This window comes from Lactuca virosa, chromosome 8 (assembly GCF_052849685.1).
Source record: "Lactuca virosa cultivar CGN04683 chromosome 8, Lactuca_virosa_CGN04683_v6, whole genome shotgun sequence".
Classification (NCBI taxonomy): Eukaryota; Viridiplantae; Streptophyta; class Magnoliopsida; order Asterales; family Asteraceae; genus Lactuca; species Lactuca virosa.
The window spans coordinates 91,302,138-91,324,470 of NC_136433.1; the positions used below are offsets into that span (position 1 = coordinate 91,302,138).

At 36.5% G+C, this 22,333-nt stretch overlaps 1 protein-coding gene across 1 annotated transcript; it reads left to right on the forward strand.

The window, feature by feature from the left end:
• The first annotated feature begins 19,951 nt into the window (after positions 1-19,951).
• LOC145132595 (putative zinc transporter 10) lies at positions 19,952-22,029 on the forward strand. The gene is made up of 3 exons (XM_079067439.1): positions 19,952-20,660; positions 21,376-21,525; positions 21,602-22,029. The coding sequence occupies exons 1-3, from the start codon at positions 20,052-20,054 to the stop codon at positions 21,905-21,907; spliced, it is 1,065 nt and encodes a 354-aa protein (XP_078923565.1). The 5' UTR covers positions 19,952-20,051; the 3' UTR covers positions 21,908-22,029.
• The last annotated feature ends 304 nt before the right edge of the window (positions 22,030-22,333 follow it).

A 22,333-nucleotide genomic window follows, 5' to 3' on the forward strand; every position in this document is an offset into this window, starting at 1 on the left:
GTAATCATATATAGGAACTATTGGATTAATGTCTAAGTCCATAACTATAATTGGTAAGACTTGACCCGACCCGGCATGGTCCATTTGGGTTGCATGGCATCATGCATTTGGATAGACTATAATGAAAGAAATAACACTTAAGGTTGGTTAATATATTATAAGTTCTAATATATTAATAAGGTTATTTAATTAGTATTGATCAAGAATTAATTTGGAATTAATTAAGTGATCAAAAGGAGACTAATTAAATATATGGGTTGATTGTGTAAATCATTCATTCTTATATATGTGGGCTTGTGATCCAAGATTCCTTATGTTGGACTAAGTCCATGGGGTGACCCATGGATACTCCATGGAGGTTAAAATCCATGGATCATAAGGAATAGGTAAAGTTATGAGTTACATGGTGTAACCCTAATAACCACCATATAAAAGAATCCCATGGCTCAAGAAATCGTGCACTAATGTGTGAGTGTGAGGGCTAGACGATAATTAAGGAGTGTTCAAGTTTCTCTCAAGTTATTCCAAGTGTATTTGGTGTTGTGTGAACCATTTGAGGTGTCACACTTGGGGCACTAGGCACTCAAGCTTCATGAAGACATTCTATATCAAAGAGGTATGTATTCTATCTTGTTATATTTATTATTTTGTATGCTAGATTAGGATAATACCTTGGATGTTCATAATTGTATGTATAATAGAGAAAACATAGATCCAAGGTATTTAGGGTTGCATGTACACTTAGGAGTGTTAGAATGCTCATAACCCAACAGTGGTATCAGAGCCTAGGCTTGTTTTCTTGTTATACTTGCAAAAGTAGCTGAAAAATCAAGTTGGATGCATATATTCGATTGTTTTGGCTGGAATTGGACTAGGAACATTACCCTAAGATGTTTTTGGACTTATAAACTTGTTTTTGATGTGGTAATGTTCATGCTAATCCAATTTCTAAGATAATTGTCATAATTTCAAGATTTGTATTAGTTTGTATGTTCATGCTAATTTCTTGAAGATTGATGATTTGAATTATCTTGTTCTTATGAGGTTCTTAGATTAATAGAAAAGTTGTGTGAAATAGTTGTTTTCAATCCATTTTAATCTAAGAGTTGATTCCAAAGTGTGTTTTGTAACTTGTCCTCAAGTTATATGAAAAGTCACATTTAAGAATCATAAAACTCATAAAAGTTGGCAAAGGTTACAAAATGAAGAGTCTAGTTCTAATTAAATGGTTTTATGACTCCATAACTTGTCCTCAAGTTATGGAGGTTCAAGAGTCTCTTCATTAAATTTAAAAAAAAAAAAGTGTAACCTTAATTAGTTCCATAAGTTACAATAAAAAAAAGTTATTTTTTTTTATTAATTAGTTTAAAGTCTTCCATAACTTGTCCTCAAGTTATGGAACTTGAAGAGTTTTTTTTTTTTTTTTTTTTTTTTTTTTTTTTTTAATTAAAACTACTTTAAACTCATAAGTTATGGAATTAATTAGTTTTGAATAGTTTCAAAACTTGCCCTCAAGTTTTGGAATTTGAAAAGTTTTCACTTATGAATACTTTAATTCCAAGTTAGCCCTTAGAATTTTAAAAGTTAAAATTCAACCCTTATACTTTATAATATTATAAGTTAATAATATTTATATATATGTATAAGAGTAAAGTCAGTTTTACCGTTAGTAGGCCTCATTCACAAAGCCGGTCTATAAGGGGGGTATAAGGTTACTGCCTATAAAATGGCAGTTTAATGGGTGTCCACTCTCACCCACCGCTTCCTCGACTGGTGGAGGGTCGTTAGCCGAACGGGTAGGACAAGGACTATAATTCTCCTTTCATTAAAAGTATTAATGATAAATACTAAGTAACTAAACTCTTATTAATACCCAATCTTAGTTACTTAGGAAAATGTGAATTTGGTGCTAACCCATGAAATTACACTTTGCACTTTGCTTAAGTCGTTAGTGGAGCGTGTGTGGTTAACCGACACACTAACCTGGACTTAACAAGGTAGGCAAAGGGTAACTTAATATTTATCATAGTATCGGTGGAGCGTGTGTGGTTAACCGACACACTGATTAAGGGGTAAATATTAAGGGTACCAAGTATATTTGCATGGTTATTCACACCTTGTTTTGTGATCCTTGGCATCCCAGTCACAAAACCTGAAGGGCACACTCGAGATTGAAACATGCCTTTGAACAGTTCAATGAATCTCAAAGATCTAGGACTTTCAAATCCAATTAAAACCTAATAAATTATTTCGTTTTTCATGGTGGTAATTGGTGAATCGTCATTCACCTACCTTCAAATATTTTATAGCTTGGATTACGGCATCCCTCTTCTAAGTTATAAAATAGTTTGTTGGGTCCTAGCCTCTTGAAACAATCTTTCCTAAATGAAGATGATGTCCCATGGATATCATACTTCTTTCACCTCCTCCAATTATTCTCCCTAACCCACAAGTTCCTAAAAAGTTTAAGGTCACTCAAGCCCTATTGGCAAGGCAAGGTCTAGGTGTGATCACATCTTGGAGATGTAGTCACATATTGACAAGCCGGGAGAGTTGGGTGTCAAAGTCTTGAGAAAGTTGGTGGCTCAACTACTTTCTAAGTCACATAGTGAGTTCTTTTGGGAATCCTATGAAACAGACTAAGACAAGACCCTTAATGATCTTATCTATTTGCTAAGATCAACTTCCTAAAATGCTATGGACATTGACAATGATGACATTGGATATCCAGTAAAGCTCTCTCTTCCCAATGTAAAGGGATCGGCCATAGTCAACTCGGTTGACCCAATGGTAAAGAGAGAGGTGAAGTCTGAGATAGTCCTATTATCAAGGGTCCATAGGTAACTATTGCCAAAGGAAGGGGCAATGGTTACGAAGCTGCCAAATTTACCTAAGGATGTTAAAGTCAATAAGTTTGGCTCTACTTCAGGTAAAGTCCATTGTCTAACTCTATTAAGTACATGCTGATTCTGATCGCGAAGATGGATTTCAATCGCATGGTTCGGTGATCAGAATTTTGGGCTATTACTTAAGAGTTATGATATTTATATTGCTTAGGAATAGATAACAACAAGGTTTTCATATGGATTGTAAGGATAAGTTTTTCCGCAAAGTTTTAAAATAAAAGAAAAAGGTTTTGATTTTATTTATTTTAAGTATCCTTACAATGGCATTTGTGAAAAGTTGTTGCTTATAAGATTCCATTGATAGCAATATTGGAAAAATGGATTTGATTCTTTCGGTTGTGGTAGTGTCTAATATTACCAAATAAGGAAAGATTCTCATCACCCAAGGTTCAATTGGACCGAAACTTGGAATCATGCAAGTTGTATAGTATGATGAATGAGAACTTTCAGCTTGGAAAATTAAGACTAATTCCTTATGTGAATAAGGAAAGGACTAAGGGATCGAGTACACATTCTTGTGCACTGGTCAAGTCCACCACAAAAGATCAAGAAGACTATTCGTCATTATTTACTTAAGTTCAGTAAATATGGTTATACTTATAAGTTTAAGTATAAGTTTGTAGCATTGGAGAAGTTTCAATGTGAGACAGAACGAATAAGAAGAATCAAAGTATGGCAGAAAGATAAAAGTTTCTCAAATCTGAAAAGATGGGAGAGTACTTTAGTATCATGTTTATGATCATCTTAATGATTAAGATATCATATCACAATTGGTCCTCTAAAGTCATCTTAGTGCATTCTTATGACTAAGAAGAGGAGTCATGAATTGTTGAAATGGTTAAATCAAAAAGATGAGTCATACTTCGTTCCAAAACAATTCTTAGAGTCATACTCCAAGATTGTAACTTGAGTGACATATCTTAAAGAGGGTTTGTTAACACTAGTCAAATGTAAGAGTAAAAGGTTATCTACTCTTGTACATTTGAAATTGGTAAGCTGTGATGTTTTGGATAAAACAGAGACCAACTTAGGCCAATTGTGTAAAGTGTTAGTCTTGATAAAGAATCCGCACTATCTCTTGAATATTTGACAAGGGAGTCTTATATGTCAAGAGGATAGTGGGAGTCTTAAAGCTCTTGAAAGTTTCAAGACTTAATCAAGAATAAAACCTAAAGTCCTTCACTAGCACACGACTTGAGGTTTATAACCTATCGTGTTGAAATTTTTGTGCCTATTCAAGTTGGCTTTGCATAGGAGTTCTGAGAGTTCTCAATTGGTTGCACAACTACTTGGAAGCAATGGCAGGCACCTGAGCTGCCAAATGGCAGAATTTAAGATTGCACAAGCTTAATCAATATGAGTTTGGATTTGTCACTAACCTTGTCTTGTGATTATGGTTTTGAAAAATTCACATGGATAAGAACACATACACTATTAAATCTAAGTGTCATAAGGTTTCTCTCCGATTCATGAAAATGATGGTGAAGAAACACTTTCACTAAGTAGATTTTAGCTAGATAGCAATTGTGATATTTGCATTCTCAAAGTCGTTAGTGGAGCGTGTGTGGTTTACCGGCACACTAACATGGACTTGTGAGAAGTGGCAAAGGTCTAAACAATTGAGACTATGATTACGGCATCCCTTTTCATAGTTCTAAAATTGTTTAGACACACATGTGAGCTATCTAAGAGAGGTGTATGATTTTGATAAAGTTTTATCAAAACAATCTAGTATCAGAAATCTGAACTTTGGTAAGAAAGTCAGCTGATTTCTGAGTACATGTCAAAGCTAGTGGGAGCATAAGTGTTATGCTAATAATCATCATGTTAGTGGGAGCATGATAATTATGACAAAGGTTGCAAGTTAGCAATGTTAATTATAGAAAACAAAAGTTTCAATTCGTGAGGTTGTAGGGGTTGAAAAAGTTATTTTGCTATAATTAAGGGAGAGGAAATTATACTTCATTTCAATTCTAAAAGCTTAGATTGAGATTTTAATCGTATTTAATCAAGGATATATATATGAATTTCATGTTGGAATGGCTCAACATAAGGAAATTCTATATATGGGTCCATTATTTGCGTTCTAAAATTCGATTATGATTACGGCATCCCTTTTCATAATCCGAATTTTGAGAACTTGGCAAATTGAAATGGAAATATTATAGCAAAAGACCGGTTTAGTCTTTATGTGAGACATCATGAATCGTGTCTCATATGCTTCAGATATAGGATCGATTACATGTGCTATATTCATCCTTTCTAAAATTTTCCAAATGCCTGGGGCATTATGAAGGGAAAAGGTCTAGAATTGGATATTACTAAAATGATTAAGCAATTGTCGAGGACAATCTAAGGTTTACCAAAGATTGGTTGCTCAAGGACAGTTGGAAGTATAATGTTAATTCTGGAAGGACCATATTGACATAATCTGTAAGGAGGCAACTCTTGTTCAGAAGTGATAGTCAAAATGGAATATGGAAATGTTTCAAAGTTAGAAATTATTCAATCTGTGTAAGATTAGGAAACTTAATGAAAGAAGGATGTTTCCAAGGAGCTGATCTCCTTTGGAATGCTCTGTAATGATTGTTGTCAAGTCTTTCTGACTTTGTGCATAATCATTAAGAGGATCAATGCATATAAGTTTAGAATCTAACAGATTTCAGTAAATGGCATGAATTTGGAATTCTTGCATTTGCAGTAAGGATTTGGGACTGTGAAAAGAGGATCATTGGAGTGATGTTCAATTGATCTATTTTACAAAGTAAAGATCATAGACAAACATAGTATGCATACTTGGTGTATGGCATGACTAGTGTTTAGAAAACATAGTGTACATGCTTGGAGCATGGGACAACTATTGTTTTAAATTCAAGTATAAAGTTGATAAAACCGAAACAATGAATAATGAGTAATCAGTATGGTGATAAATAAAAGTGTTTATTTATATTCATAGGGTTTGATACCATATTTGATTCATTTATTCTTGTGTTTCGCTTTGCATGTTTTGACTTCCAGAATAACTAAGTCGCTCTTCCTGAATGATTAAGTTATTCAAACCATCCACAGTCGGTCATATGTTGGAAGTAGATATGAATCAAGACTATCATGGGTTGGTTTGTAGAGGTCCAAGTTGGTGGACAAAGTGGTGCTACAACACTCATGAGTGCTCATAAGTTCTGAGTATTGGATTCAACCCGCGCTCATTTGAATCACTTCATGGATTTTATCACGAGTGATCATGAGACGATAATATCTTATATTCTTCAAACCTAGAGATATGAGTTGTTACTATGAGTTGGTTATACATTGATTGCACGAAAACGCATTGGTAACTCGATGTTATAAAACGTGCCTTTGTGTATGATTCAACAAGTAGTAGAACAAGCCATATGAGTCGAAGTTTATCCATTCCTTTTACCTTCGGGATAAAAGCGATATCTGTGGGCCCCTCGATGATTTAAAGATGATACATGTGAGTGCTTGGCCAAGCCAGGACTGATTTGATTTGTTCAATCAGTCAGTCATCATGAATCGGAAATCGGGAAACAACAAATGGACAGAGAGAATGATTGATAATCCATGTCTCAGTCCATATGATATCTAGAATGGAGGAATATATGATCCCTTATCTAATGGACAAGTCATTGACAAAGGTCAGAGTTCATCGACAAGGTCAGAGTTCGACAGAAGCTTTTGAGAGCTACGATTGCTGATCGGTTCCTGAAATCATACGCAATAATAGTTTTAGACTTATCCAAGTGGGAGACTGTTGGATTAATGTCTAAGTCCATAACTATAATTGGTAAGACTTGACCCGACCCGGCATGGTCCATTTGGGTTGCATGGCATCATGCATTTGGATAGACTATAATGAGAGAAATAACACTTAAGGTTGGTTAATATATTATAAGTTCTAATATATTAATAAGGTTATTTAATTAGTATTGATCAAGAATTAATTTGGAATTAATTAAGTGATCAAAAGGAGACTAATTAAATATATGGGTTGATTGTGTAAATCATTCATTCTTATATATGTGGGCTTGTGATCCAAGATTCCTTATGTTGGACTAAGTCCATGGGGTGACCCATGGATACTCCATGGAGGTTAAAATCCATGGAGCATAAGGAATGGGTAAAGTTATGAGTTACATGGTGTAACCCTAATAGCCACCATATAAAAGAATCCCATGGCTCAAGAAATCGTGCACTAATGTGTGAGTGTGAGGGCTAGACGATAATTAAGGAGTGTTCAAGTTTCTCTCAAGTTATTCCAAGTGTATTTGGTGTTGTGTGAACCATTTGAGGTGTCACACTTGGGGCACTAGGCACTCAAGCTTCATGAAGACATTCTACATCAAAGAGGTATGTATTCTATCTTGTTATATTTATTATTTTGTATGCTAGATTAGGATAATACCTTGGATGTTCATAATTGTATGTATAATAGAGAAAACATAGATCCAAGGTATTTAGGGTTGCATGTACACTTAGGAGTGTTAGAATGCTCATAACCCAACAGGATCAATATAGCCATATCAACTATATTTATTTGAGATATGACCAACATGTGTTTGGGAGTGATTGTAGTGTTGCAACAAGTCTAAAACTTACCTAGGTACCAGAAGAATACTAGAACCAAATATAAAGTTTAAAATACTATAGGAGTATTTTATGATGCTATAGCAACAAGAACTGAAAACTTATCAACTTCATATATCAAGAAGTTCAAGAATCAAACATATAATAAAAATGCTATAGGAGTACTTTAGGTACCATAAATAACTTTTGTGAAAATTTTAAAAGATCTTTTCTGGTAGGTCTATAATTACTAAGTGTATACGTTAAGGTTATATATAATTGAGATTTTATAGACTTACAATATGTGATTTTCACTCTACTTCCTGTTCCTTGTTTGGTTGTGGTTTTAGAGTAGAATCACTTATTCGAAGTTCTATTTGATCTGGATTATATATAACATGTATACACTATGTGATTATAGAAAGACCAGAAAGGATCACTTTCGTAAAAATTTAATATTTATTAATCTTATAGATTCCTTAGACATTCCCATTCTCGTATAAACCACTTAGATAAATGTAGCCACTCCAACAATCAATAGAAGAGTCAACGAGGATCCAACAGAATTTCATTAGGAGGATTCTGATAAAGAATCAGATAAGGAGTAAAGAAACTATAGAAATCATTTAGTGCCTTTACCTTATTAAGGGCACCGATGAGAAGTTCGCATGAACTTCCGGGATTCGAACTCTCCATTACGAAGTAATGGGGATCAGTGTCAGAATCGGAAGTAAAATGGCACAGGAATTCAATATACCTATAGAGGAGAAGGACACCCTATAGATACCAGGAGAGAACGAATCATTACCGCCCAGAGTAGAACTGAGAACAGAGGAAAGCCACATGTGATACATACGAAGTGGTTGAGTGCCTTTTCATTACATTAATAACTAATAAATTGATACAACCTAGTGAGTTAGTGATTACATTACTCACATTAGGTATTAAGCTTATCGCCTTTTTCTGTCACGACTAATAACAGTAAATCGGATCACGAAATCTTAATTGAGAGTGATTATTTCTCAAATTCGTAAGTCTATTTTATGTAGACTCTATTATGAATTGTTTTCAAATCTTTTCGAAAGTTGGAACATGATATCCACAAATCGAAGGTAACTTAGTTCGGATGACACTTGGCTTATAACTATTCTAGAAACTTACTTCTGCTCTTTACCAGGACTGCATCATAGGGATGTAGGTCGAAACATTGAGAACCGTATAACAAAACGAAAATTTTATATGTATATATATATATATATATATATATATATATATATATATATATATATATATATATATATAGAATACATCTAGAGATAACCATCGTTGCTCACGAGCCCATTTTATCATCGTATAAAAGAATCATGCCTCTGAAGAAACGTAACCAACCCACCGATAAAATACCAATCCTTCAGATAGATTCGGTTACATTTCAAGCTGCGGTCACAGCAGTCGTAGCAGCTGTCATGGCTCACCTTAATGCTAACAACGCAAATGTTTGTGAAAATGTTATCGGCAGTCCCGATCGTGGTGATAACCAATTTCAGCAATGAGTGCCAACTTGTAAAGACATTCCAGACCTCAAACCTAATATCCTGAAACGAAAGTTCGAGAACGAGAAAGGGAGTTGTTCAAATCAAGGACCTACTGAAGGGCAACAAACTGGGGCAGTCAATACCCCCATCAGCCCTGCTCTCCCAACACCAACCACACCATACCTAGGAAACCTCCCACACTGCAGCAAGTGCAACTACCATCATTATGGAGTCTGCCGAGTGCCGCATTGCATTAGATGCAACATGAAGGGGGCACACCACACGCTTCTGTAGGATTCCGGCTGAGTACCTTACTTCAACCACCAATGTTGGAACCAGTTCAATATGTCATCTTTGTGGTGAAATAGGACATTTCAAGAGGGACTGTCCAACAGAGAGAATGACGGGGGAACGGGAGGAGTTTGACCCCAAAGAATGGGGAAGCATCAAAGAACCCTGCTATAATTTTGGTAGGCTTCCAAACCCCAATAATTAATTATAATTATAAATTACTCTTTCGACCGAACAAAATCACATCATTCATATAAAAACTAAAAACCCTTGTAGGTAAGCTATGATGGCTTAATGTATACACTAGGGTCATTTATAATTAAGATTTGTAGGCTTAGAGTGAGTGATTCCGCCTTATTTCCTGTTCCTTGTCTGGTTGTGAATTTAGGGCAGAGTCACTCAGTCGACTGTCTTTCCAATCTTAATTATACATGACTTGTATACACCAAGCGATTATAAAAAGACCTGTTAGGAATTATTTTTCATAATTTTCGATTATCAGGACACTTGTACTGCTAGTACTCGCTAATGTGGTACAAAATGTTCGCAGTAGTAATAACAAGGATAAAACTGATGGCACTGAATAATTCATTGTTCTAACAATCACTTCTTCCAAATCAACTTAACATATGTTACGATAAGAAGTTCTAACGTCGTCATTCGACGTGGATTGTTTTGGTCCTCGCCATACCAATTTCATGTGCCACATAAAAAAAACCCTTCGCCTTAAACGACCGACTAACGAAATTCTCATCGCTCATAATGACAAACCAGATACGAACCTCGGATCGTCTCCCGTTTCAAACCTCCGCAGTACTCATGCGAGGAGTACCCTATCCTTCCCTAACCCTCCCGAGATATCCCCAGTAGATCTCCCAGGAATACCACTTGTACAGCAAGTCAAGTCCAAGAATAGAGACTTAGGACCCCATGCGGTTAATCTATCACTGCTAAGTGTATACGCGAGGGTGGTATATAACTAAGATTTTACAAATTTAGGATGTATGACTCTGCCCTATCTCCTGTTCCTTGTCTGGTTGTGGACCTGGGGCAGAGTCACCCATCCGAACGTCTTTTCAATCTTAATTATATACGACTTGTATACATAAGGTGATGATAGGTAAATCAAGTATGAGTCTTACCATGAACTTCAGAACAAAAGCTGCCCAGAACTACGAGTGGACATCCTACCAGTTGGATAAATGTAGTCAAGTAAGCCAAACTCGCACAATCTCTACCGATCAGAACAGAAGATCAGATAGAACCGAAGTACCTACCTCTTTTCTAATTCCTAGTAGCCGTACAGAATTCAAATTTCGGGACGAAATTCCCTCTAACGAGGGGATAATGTAACAACCCATTATTTCACGTCAAAAATGACTTTTTGATAGAGGATTATTTAGAATAAATAATCTTAACTTAGTTGTAGTATATGTCACAAGGTTTCCGTACATATAAAGTGTGACAACCCAAACCTTTTTCCGTTTCCGTTATCCGTTTCCGTTAATAAAATTTGAAATTTATTAAATTTCCCCTCAAACTTCTTGGTTTAGAAAATCATCTAGTTTATATAAATTAAATTTTTATACGAGTCGGAACCAACAATAGCGCAAAAAACCCGAATCTTCTTGAAAAATAAAACGGTTTTCGGCCTAAGTGAGTTTACGGACGTAAACCCGTGTACGGCGGTACACTCATTTACGGCCAACGTTGGGTGGACCCCACCACCGACCACGAAAATCCCTATAAATACGAGACTCTATCCCTCATTCACACTTTTCTGGCCGGACACACTCTCATTCTCTCTCTAAACTCTTGACCGTACACCCCAAAAACACCCTTATTCTTCCGAGAATCATCGAAAATCACCGTTGGGAGTCATTTCGAAGCATCTAGAACACGTTTTTCATCGAATCCAGCACTCTTGTTCTTGATTGTACGTTCGTACACCCATCAAGTCTGCAAATCTTCATTGACCGTACACCAGTTCATGGTCGTACACACTTAAAACCTTCAAAGGCTGTACACCCTTCGAGAGGAGTTCACGACCGTAAACAGTTCACGGCCGTAGACAGTTCACTGCCGTAGACAGTTCACTGCCGTAAACCCCCTTCACGGTCGTAAACCCCATTCACGGCCGTACACATTTCCTAAGTGGTGCAATAGACTAAAACCCCACTTTCCTCGATTCAATCAAGTTCCGGTAACATTCCTTAACCGAAAGCAAGTGTTTTTCTAACACTTTATCTAACGAAATCGCTAATTTAGATACATATAAGTATTTAATTGTTATTAGAATTCCGTTAAGTGCCACATTACAACTCGAGGGTCTTCATTCCAGTTCGTTGATTTGACGTTTGCACACAACTAACTGTGAGTTCATACCCATACGCTTTTATGATTTTTTTACGTTTTCAGGGGGGGAATACAAGCCAAATATAAATGATTTTGTGAAACTTATACAAAAAGGATTTCAATAAACTTAAAACTGGATGCAAATGATACAATCATACAGTTTCTATACTTTTATAAAATATATAGATATTTTATCCCTTTTGTACTATGCAGAGCATAAGGGAAGTTTTCATCATAATCACAGAACTTTCAATGTGAAACATGAATTGAATGCATGAATGAACATATAAACTATAATAGGTATAGTTTATGGAACAATTAACATATCAATGTACAAAACATAGATTCAATGAAATCAAATATATAAACTATATAATGTGTAGTTTATGAGATATATAGACAGCAGGTTAAATTCAATGGATTCATTTTATTCTACATGTAATCGTTAGTATAGCATTTTATGAGTGAACATTTTTCGCGTACTTACCTAAGTACTAACAAAAGTCCTGAGATTATAACCAGAGTCTCCTTGTGGGAGAACGTGAGTTTGTGTATAGATCTATACGGGATTGACAATCCCGCACCATAACTGTTAGCTACAGTTAGGCCGGCAGGCCTGGGTGACAAAGTCATTTCGATTCCGACACCTGAAGAACGTCTTTCAGGCAATTCAATGGTCAAGTATGGTTATAACAACTCATAAATTCGGTACTAAGAATATACGATTGATGTATGAATGGTAATAACTTTAATTAGTTTTATTATAAAGTAATAGAACTACTATACATATTAAAGTTTTCAGAGCTTTCCGAACTTACTATACATATTGGTGATAACCAGGGGTTTTCATGTAAAAAGAGGTTTCTTATTCAATCAAACAATGCACAACACATTCAATGGTAACTAGACATATGAACTATTACGATATGAGATTCAGTAACAAATTACATATGTTAGAAAATAATGGATTTTCTTGGAAGCATACGAATACATTCATTGATTCATTAACCGATTTTCCTCTCAAAAACATGCTTATGAACTCACCAGCTTTATGCTGATACTCTTTCAAAACTGCTTGTATTCTCAGGAAATCAGTAGACAGGTACCTCCTGGAGTTTTGAGAAGACGGAGCGTATAGAGTCACGTCTTTTTCTTTTGATTATACTTTTGATGTATAAAAATAAGAATCAAACAGATGTAAAATACATTTTCATATATGTATTCAATGTAATGGTTGTGTTTACTATGATTACTATGATGCAATTGTTGTGATACTATACATGACGTCATCCACCCGCGAACGTTTCCGCCGTTCCGGTTTAGGGTGTGACATAAAGAACGCCGAAATCCGAGTTATAACAAAGAAGTTATGACCTGTCGAAGTTTCGCGACAAAACGGGCACGACACCGGGAATCGTAAAAAGTGAGTTTATGATAGATTACTTTTTAGCCTTAATGAGCTAAATGAAAGTTGTAGAGTACGTCTCCATCTACGCGTGGATATAAAGAACGTCAAAAATGGAGCTCGTATGCAAAAGTTATGGCCTTTCGAAGATACAACTGTCTGAGAGCATGACACGTGGCAGAAACCCTAGCCTCCTTAAGTGCACGACGTGGAAATAAGGTCCACGACGTGGAATTTGTTAGGGACACTAATCGGGGCTAGAAAACACGTGTTAAAGCTACGGGGTGACTCATGGAAGTCCACGACGTGGCCATATGTATTCCACGGCGTGGAATAGCCTAGAACAACCTATAAATAGCATGCGAAACCTCCCGGGAATGGTTGCTAATTCTCACTCTCTTTCACTCTCTATACCCTCTCTAGCCACTCTAAATTACCCTGAAGCCTAGGGAACACCCCTAACACCCGAAGAAAGCCCGGAGCCCCGACGTCCTCGACAAAATAATCTTTTCCAGTCGAAACTCTGCCCGCGTAAAGCCCAATTTTCATAAAAAACTCACGATTTCGTCAAGGAAATTCATTTCTAGTAGCGAAGTGCTGCCCAAATCACCACTTTATCAAGTGAGTTCATACCCCCCATATCTTTTTCCAACTTTTTAATGTTTTTAGGGGTGGAATACAAGTATAACACATGGAATCTTGTGTTGAAAAATATCAATTGCTTATTATGTCTTTCTTACCTTTAAAATGTATTTAAAACATGAAACTTGTCAAAACATGGAAATAAACTTATAAAATATGATAGATATAGTTTATGGAACAAAAGAATCTTTTTACAAAACTACCAGTTATTTATAAAAGGTTTTGGCATTATTACTTGTAAAGTCGTTAATCTAGTTTGTGAGACGCGTCTTCGGTACTTACTTAAGTACCAGTGGAAGTCCACCTTTATGAACCAGAGTCTCCTGGATGGAGAGCGTGAGTTTGTGTATAGATCTATAAGGGACCGACAATCACTCACCTCTACTGTTAGCTACAGTTGGACCGGCAGGTCTGCGGGTGACAAACGTCATAAACGATATCGACGTCCGATTCACGTCATATCAATCAGTATGGTCATATAATTCACAAGGAGAAAATAACGATATACATACGTAGTAATATACTTTTCCTAAACTTTCCCAAGGGATATTAACTATATGATACTCAGTATATACAATAAGGTTAGATAAAATTGAAATCCGATAGACAGTGGAATGTGTGACTTCCGCCTCATTTCCTGTTCCTTGTTTGGTTGTGGGCTTAGGGAAGATTCACACAATCGATTGTCTGTTTGATCTGGATTGTATATAACTTGTATTCATTATGTACTCATAGAAGGAATTGTAAGAGTCATTTTTACTTGTCATTCATCACATCAGAAAATATAGGATTTTCTGGAGGAACAAGCGAACTTTTCCAAAGAACTTAGAGTATACTTTTTATAACAAAAATACTTATGAACTCACCAGCTTAAATGCTGATCCTCTCTTTCAAAATAACTTGTATTCTCAGGAATCCTGTAGACAGGTATACTCCCGGAGCTTTTGAGAAGACAGCCTAGTACTGTTTTGTGTCTTTTTCGTTTACTATATCAACTTTTGATGTTTGAATATGTAATGTTTAAACACTTATGTAACAACTTATACCTTATTAATGCAATGGTTGTTGTACTTTGATTACTATAATTCATGTGTTTTGATACTTGACATGACGTCCTCCGCCCCCGAACGTTTCCGTCGTTCCGGTTTGGGGGTGTGACAAACAAGTAGTAAAGATGAAATGATTTTATATAATAACTATTTACTTGATATAAAAATGATACATAACAGGATATAAAGCAGAGGGCCTTGGCCTCCACCAGCCCCTATTGTCTTCCGCCACTGGAAATATTTATGTTTACAACTATACATATGCAAGGAAATTGTGAAAATGACTAAGTATATGCTTATAGTTACTCAAAATGGGACAAAATGTGAGAAATTATGTCAAGTATGCCTTATGTGTTATATTATGGTGGAAACTATACTAGACATGTTATAATATGTATAAGAAGTGAAATGGTGCAAAAGGTTCATCACTTCGACATGAATGCAAAGAAATAGCAAAGTAGGTTGTTATAGTTGGCAAAATAAACAAAGTAAGTTGCTATAATGTGAAAAACAAGATAAAGTTGATGTAAACTTGTAAATGGATTATGGTGTATGATTTACATCATAAAATTTTGTCTGTGTATGGTTCAATACATATAAAGGTGTCAGAAACACAAAACCAAAACACATATACGTATATTCGAAATGTATAGTAAGATGCTCGAGTATTACTAGTTAAAGTGTGATTCTAGTGTATGGAACATGGATTTATTTACCATGATGTGAAGTCAAGACAAAATGAAGCATTGTAAAAAAGATTCAACTCATTTGGAGTTGAGATGAAGAAGATATGGCAATTTGAAAATGGTATCTCAGTTACTTGTTGTAAGAAGAGGGTATACCACCTTAAGTTTGAGATCTATATATTTTTAGCAGTAACATTCTAAATGAAAGTTATAGTTGAAATTATCAGTGGGAATGAATCCTTGTCATTCTAGTATGGGATATACAAGATATATGTACACAGACGTACAACATATGGGTCGAATATACAAAGGAAAAAGGGCCTAAAGGGCTACACAATAAGTTAATATATGTAGAATAATATGCCTCTGCAGTTTAATCATAAGGCTGATAGATACTCAAGATGGATCTAAAATTGGAGAACAATAGGAACGGTAGTCCTTTGGTGAAAATGTATGCACACTGATATCGATAGGGGTCGTGGATAACTCGAACATGGCCAATGAAGACTTTATCCCAAACAAAATAAATGTCAAGCTCAATGTTCTTAGTTCAATGATGTTAAACAATATTGGCCATCATGTCAATAGAGCTAATGTTTTCGCAGTACACCGAGGTATCAAATCGAAGATGGAAATGAAGTTCTCTGATATTACAAATAAAGTTGGGTCTGAAGTTGGCTTCTCTCTAGTAGCTAGCTTTGAGGTCGGATCAAATTCGGATCATCTAGTGTGTGAAATGGATTAGAGTTGGACATGTGACCACCCTTGAAAATCTCATGAGCATACTTTTGTTGGGAGAGAAACATGTCTGTGGTGGATCGAGTGACAGAAGTTCCTAGAAAATAGTTCAATGCGCCAAGATCTGACATAGAGAATTCTGCACTAAGAAGAGAAATAAGTTGTTGAAGAAGGCAAGTGGTGGAGGTTGTGAGGATGATGTCATCCACATATATAATTAAATATGTCAGGTGTTCTCCTTTTTTAAGAACAAAGAGAAATGAATCATATTTGCTATGATGGAACTCAAGGAGAATAACATGACCGACAAATTGGTAAAACCAAGTGCGTGGGGCCTGCTTAAGGCCGTATAGGGATTTTTGAAGGTGACAGACATGGTGCATTTGTGGGGGTCAGTGTAACCAGGTGGCTGATGCATGTAGACAGTCTCGGATAAGTGCTCGTGTAAAAATGCATTTTTCATGTCTAGTTGATGAATATGCCATTTTTGGGAAATCACAAGACTGAGAACGATGTGTATGGTAGCAGGATTTACAATATGACTAAATGTTTTCTCACATTCGATCCCCCATTGTTGACTTTTTCCATTTTCCACTACTCTTGCTTTGTACGTGCTAAGAGAACCGTAAACATTAAATTTATGTTTGAATAGCCACGTGGAGCAAACAACATTAACACCTAGCAAGCAAGGTACGAGAACCCACGTGTCATTTTTTTCCTAGAACATTATATTCATCATTCATGGAAGAATTCCAATGTGGGTCTTTTAGAGCTTGAAGGTGTGTTATAGGTATAAGAGATGAGGTAGAAGTGTGAAGCCTGAGGCGGTTGACGGGTTTTACAATGCCATAACGAGATCGAGTAGACATTATGTGAGTGGGTAGAGGAGCGGAAAGTAGGGTTGCAGTGTCGGGGGAGGTGATTAGTCGATGAGGAGGCTACCAACAAAGGGAGTACAGTCAAGGAGGGGGTTTTCAGAGGAGGAGAGGTGGTCGGAGTGGAAGTGGCAGCGTAGGCTGTGACTGCTGCTGTGGGGTGTCGAGATTAACGGTAGCAAGAGTTTTTGATTGAAGAAGGTGAGGCAATGGGGTTGATATACATGTCAAGAAAACTATATGAGAGAGGTGAGTTTGGTGTCATAGAGGGGAAAGCAAATACATTCTCATCGAATGTGACGTGCCGATATATGATTATCTTTTTGTGGTGGAGATCCAAATATCAGAAACCATAGTGGTTGTCGAGATATCCAAGGAAAACACACAGAGTGGATCTTGGAACAAGTTTGTGTGAAGGGTGGAGATATGGGTAACATAAACATCCAAACATGCGTAAATGATCATAGGTTTATTGTTTTTGGTAGAGTTTAGATTATGGGGTATCGTTGTTAATGGTTTTGGAGGGTATACGGTTTAGAATGTGAGTTGCTATGTGGAGAGCTTCGACCCAATATATAGGTGGAAGATGGGATTGAAAAAGAAGAGATCGAACGTGGTTGTTTATGGTGCGAATTATGCATTCAGATTTTCCATTTTGTTGAGATGTCTTTGGGCAAGAGAAATAGATATGTATATCATTTTTGTCAAAGATGTTGTGAAGTGCATCATTATAAAATTCTCCCCCATGGTCACATTGGAAAGCACGGATGTCATGGTTAAATTGGTTACAAATAAATGATTGAAAATGTATAACTTTTGAGATGGTGTCACATTTTCTCCAAAGAGGGTATACCCATAGAAAATGAGAGTAGTGATCTAAAAATAAAACATAATACTTGAGACCACTAAGGCTATGAAGTAGTGATGTCCAAACATCTGAGTGTATTAAATCAAAAGGAGAGTTCACAACTTTATAAAATAAAAAAAATAGGAATTGCAGGTTCATAAACCAACCGATGGTTTTTAGATTGCTCGTACCTGCCAAGAGATAGTTTGTTGCACATGTATCCATAAACCAACCGAAGTTTATTGGGAATTGGAGGTTCATGGTTTGAAATGCTTTAAGAATCGAGGTAGGTTTATTAGTGGTTTCTGAATTGGACCAAGTAGCATGGAAGGCAGCAAGTTGCTGGGCAGATTGTTGTTGGCGAGAATGCTCGGTGTTCCTGTTGGGAGTCCAATTTCCTGGAGGACGTGGTGGCTTGAGGCACACTGTTGTTGTGTTGTTGTAAGCCACCCCTGATAGGCCGATTGGATCCAAGGCATAAAAGTAGTAGGCCAAGGTGGAGATATACCCCATGGATACCATGAATCAGGAGGATTTGGAGGATGTATGGGAACAAATTACTGACGTCTCTCCCCCACTTCCACGACAATTCAAAATGGCTACCTCCACGACGGTCATTTCGGTCATCGTCGCCACTACGACGTTCATTTTGGTCATTGCTGCCACACTGAGAATTGTTATGGCTATCATTTCGTAAGGAGTTGGCATTACAAGGCTGATCTCTGGGTTCGATATAGAGGGTTTTTCGGGTCAGAAGCATTATTTTGATGAGTTCCATGAATGGTGCGAAAGCGAGCAAGGAGGTTTTCTTCAAGTAAAAGCATGGATCGGGCTTGAAGCTTGATCGAACTTATCCCCAAGGCCGTTGAGCATATAAGTCACCAAGTTCTTTTACGAAACCGGTTGCTCGATGTTAGCAAGGATAACAAAGATGAATTTGATCTTCTTAAAGTATTTGGTGATCGTCATGTCACCGATTTCAATGGAACGGAGTTCTTGATCTAGTTGAATACCACAAGCATCCTTGTTGTCTCGAAAGAGGTTTTCGAGACTAAGCCAAATTTTGTGTGTAGAGGCACCTTTCTTCAGAACCATTTAGAGTAGGTATGTTTTGATTGTATCGTACAACCAAAGCTTGAAAAAGGAATCAAGTTTCTTCCATTCTGTGGAGGGCTGAGAGGGGGTTGTTTCTGCGAGATGGTGGTGAACATCGAAGCTAATACAACAAGCTTAAAACAAATAGTGTCTTGCATTGTAATTGAGTTCTTCAAAGCCCAGAGTATGTGGTACGTATATGTGGATGTTGGCAATGCTGAAAGGATTTCCAGTGGTGTCTTTACCAATAACCATGGTGGAAAGGGGAAGAAGACGGATGAACTAGGGTTGGCTACAAAAGGAACAAATAGAGAATGGAGAGAATGGAGCGGGAAGAAGAGAGAAATCAAGGATTTTTATTTTAAAACCGTTCTGATACCACATGAGTGGGAATAAATCATTGTCATTCTATTAATATACAAGAGATATATATACACACGTACAACATATGGGCCGAATATACAAAGGAATAAGGGCCGCAACAAAATAAGTTAATATATGTAGACTAATAAACATGAATAAGAATCCATGGATATAAAATATGTTAAAGTTGAAGTTATTTTGAGAATAAAAATCAGGTATAAAAGTACGGAAAAAAAAAAGACAAATTGTAAGTCTTTTATGGAATAAATTCAATATACTTGTCGATAACCAGCTCTATTAATGATATAACAATAAATTTGTTAAATTATGGTTTTCCTAAGAAAAAAATACAAGTTTAAGTTTCAAACATAAAAACGAAAAAATATATGATTTTTCTAAGGAATATACACAAAGATTTGGATTTTGGTGGGTAAAAAAAATATCCCACTGGAATTGCTTTATCACCATTTTGCCGGTGATAAAGAGTGAGACACCATTTTGGTGTGTTGGATGCCGTGCGCGGTTGGAGCTTAATCTCATATTGCTGTTTTGCCGGTTTGGGTTGGATCTGCCCTAAACAAATATTTATAATAATATTGTAACAATAATGAAGTACTATTCCAGTTTCTATATATGATATTGAAACCTCAAAGAGACCCAAGCACATTAAGAAAGTAGCCATGGAAGCCTGCAACACGAACATTCTAAAACTAGTCTCTATCATATTCTTCCTCACATCTTTCTTCTCCACCGGAACCCTAGCTCAGTGCAAGGAAGAAACCAACAACTCCTGCAACAATAAAACCAAAGCTCTGCCATTAAAACTCATTGGCATTGCTTCAATCCTCATCACCAGCATCATCGGAGTCTCTCTCCCTCTTGTCACCCGCTCTGTTCCCGCCCTCAGCCCTGACCGAAGCCTTTTCATCATCATCAAAGCTTTCGCTTCCGGCATCATTCTGGCCACCGGATTCATGCACGTCTTGCCGGATTCTTTCGGCATGTTGAGGTCCAGTTGCTTGGCTGAGAACCCATGGCACAAGTTCCCGTTCACGGGGTTTGTTGCTATGTTGTCTGCGATTTTCACACTCATGGTGGATTCCATGGCTACCAGTATGTATACTAAGACGAATAACTCAGTCTCGGCCGAAGCTGATAAGGTGGTGGTTGCCGGAGACCATGAGATGCCGGTGGTGGAGAGTGGCGGTGGACATTTCCATGGACACCACCAGCATGGTCAAAGGGGCTCAATCGGAACACAACTGCTACGGTATCGCGTTGTTGCCATGGTTAGTCTTATTTCTCATGCACATTCGAATCTTGCCATCGTTAATTCCCCTTTCATTGCTTTTTTCTATTTGAAGTTTTTGTTGTTCTTTTTTTTTTTTAAATTAAAGAAATATATATTAATGAATTTTTTTTTTCTACTGTTGTGTGGTTGTAAATTAACCTAATTACATAGTTGAGAGTAGAGTGTTATCCTTTCTGTTTTTTATAATTGAACTACTTAGTAGATAGAACATTTCCAACAACTGGTGCCTTCCATGATCATATTCCTAAGTTAATAAGTGGGAACTCCAAAGAATAACTATATACTCTACTTTCATTATGATCAATCCTTCAAAATGGGCAACATATTTTTTTTACTCATAATGTTAACGTATTTATTTTTAGTTATAAAACAACAGCCTACTAATTACATTTCTTTTACAGATATTGTAATATATAACATGAAACTAATTGCAAAATACTTACAAGTTTCATGTTACATCTACATTTTACACCTTTTCAATAACATGTTATTTCTACACGTTAAATAACAACAAATTTAAAAACTTGTAAGTAAATTACTCATAGGTAAAAAGTAGTATACATTTTCCAAATTTTACTACTATATATAGTAGCAAATAAAATACGTTCTTAAGAAAAATACGCTACTATATTTTATGATTTGTTCTCTATACCAAATTTAGAATATTTCTATTTTTAAATTCATGGATATAGGTACTCGAGCTTGGAATAGTGGTCCACTCGATAATAATCGGGTTAGGTGTTGGAGCTTCGAATGACATTTGCACCATCAAACCATTGGTTGCAGCCCTTTGTTTCCACCAGCTGTTTGAAGGCATGGGCCTTGGTGGTTGCATCCTTCAGGTCCATAAATCTTTCAACCCTGTTACTATTATAAACTTTCATAACTATATATTTATGATAATCCACGTTTTACTAGGCCGAATATAAAACGATGAAGAAACTCGTAATGGTATTTTTCTTCTCAATGACGACTCCTTTTGGGATTGCATTGGGGATCGGGTTGTCGAATACATACAAAGAGAATAGCCCAAGCTCATTAATCGTTGTGGGGCTGCTCAATGCTTCCTCAGCTGGTCTCCTCATCTACATGGCTTTGGTGGATCTTCTTGCGTCTGATTTTATGGGTCCGAAGCTACAAGGGAGCATTAAGCTCCAAATTAAGTCGTATGTTGCAGTGTTTCTTGGAGCTGGAGGGATGTCTGTAATGGCGAAATGGGCTTAAGATTTTACAAGCATCAAAATCAGTTAGATTGTTCATCTTTTGAATAGCACTTAGGTGTGGCTAATTAGCAATTAAGATCATTAATCTCGGTTATTCTCGTTTGAAAAGTTGTATGTGGTGTAGCGAAGTTTGTTGTCACTATTGGACTATACACCTTAACCACGGTGACATTAATGGCAGCAATCATTGTGTAGGTGATCTCTTTATGTAAACTCGTCGATCTTTTTATGTGACTTACGGATATATCAACGATCCATGTGAATGTGCTATTGTACAAAATGAATTCGGGCCACCTTATTTGAAGTACCAAACCTCTAACCTCTTCTTGAGGTTAATTGGAAGGTTATTTGGAGGACCACTATGGATCATAATCAACCAAATATACTATCAATTTTGAAAGCATTTCTGTTATTCAGATAATTACAT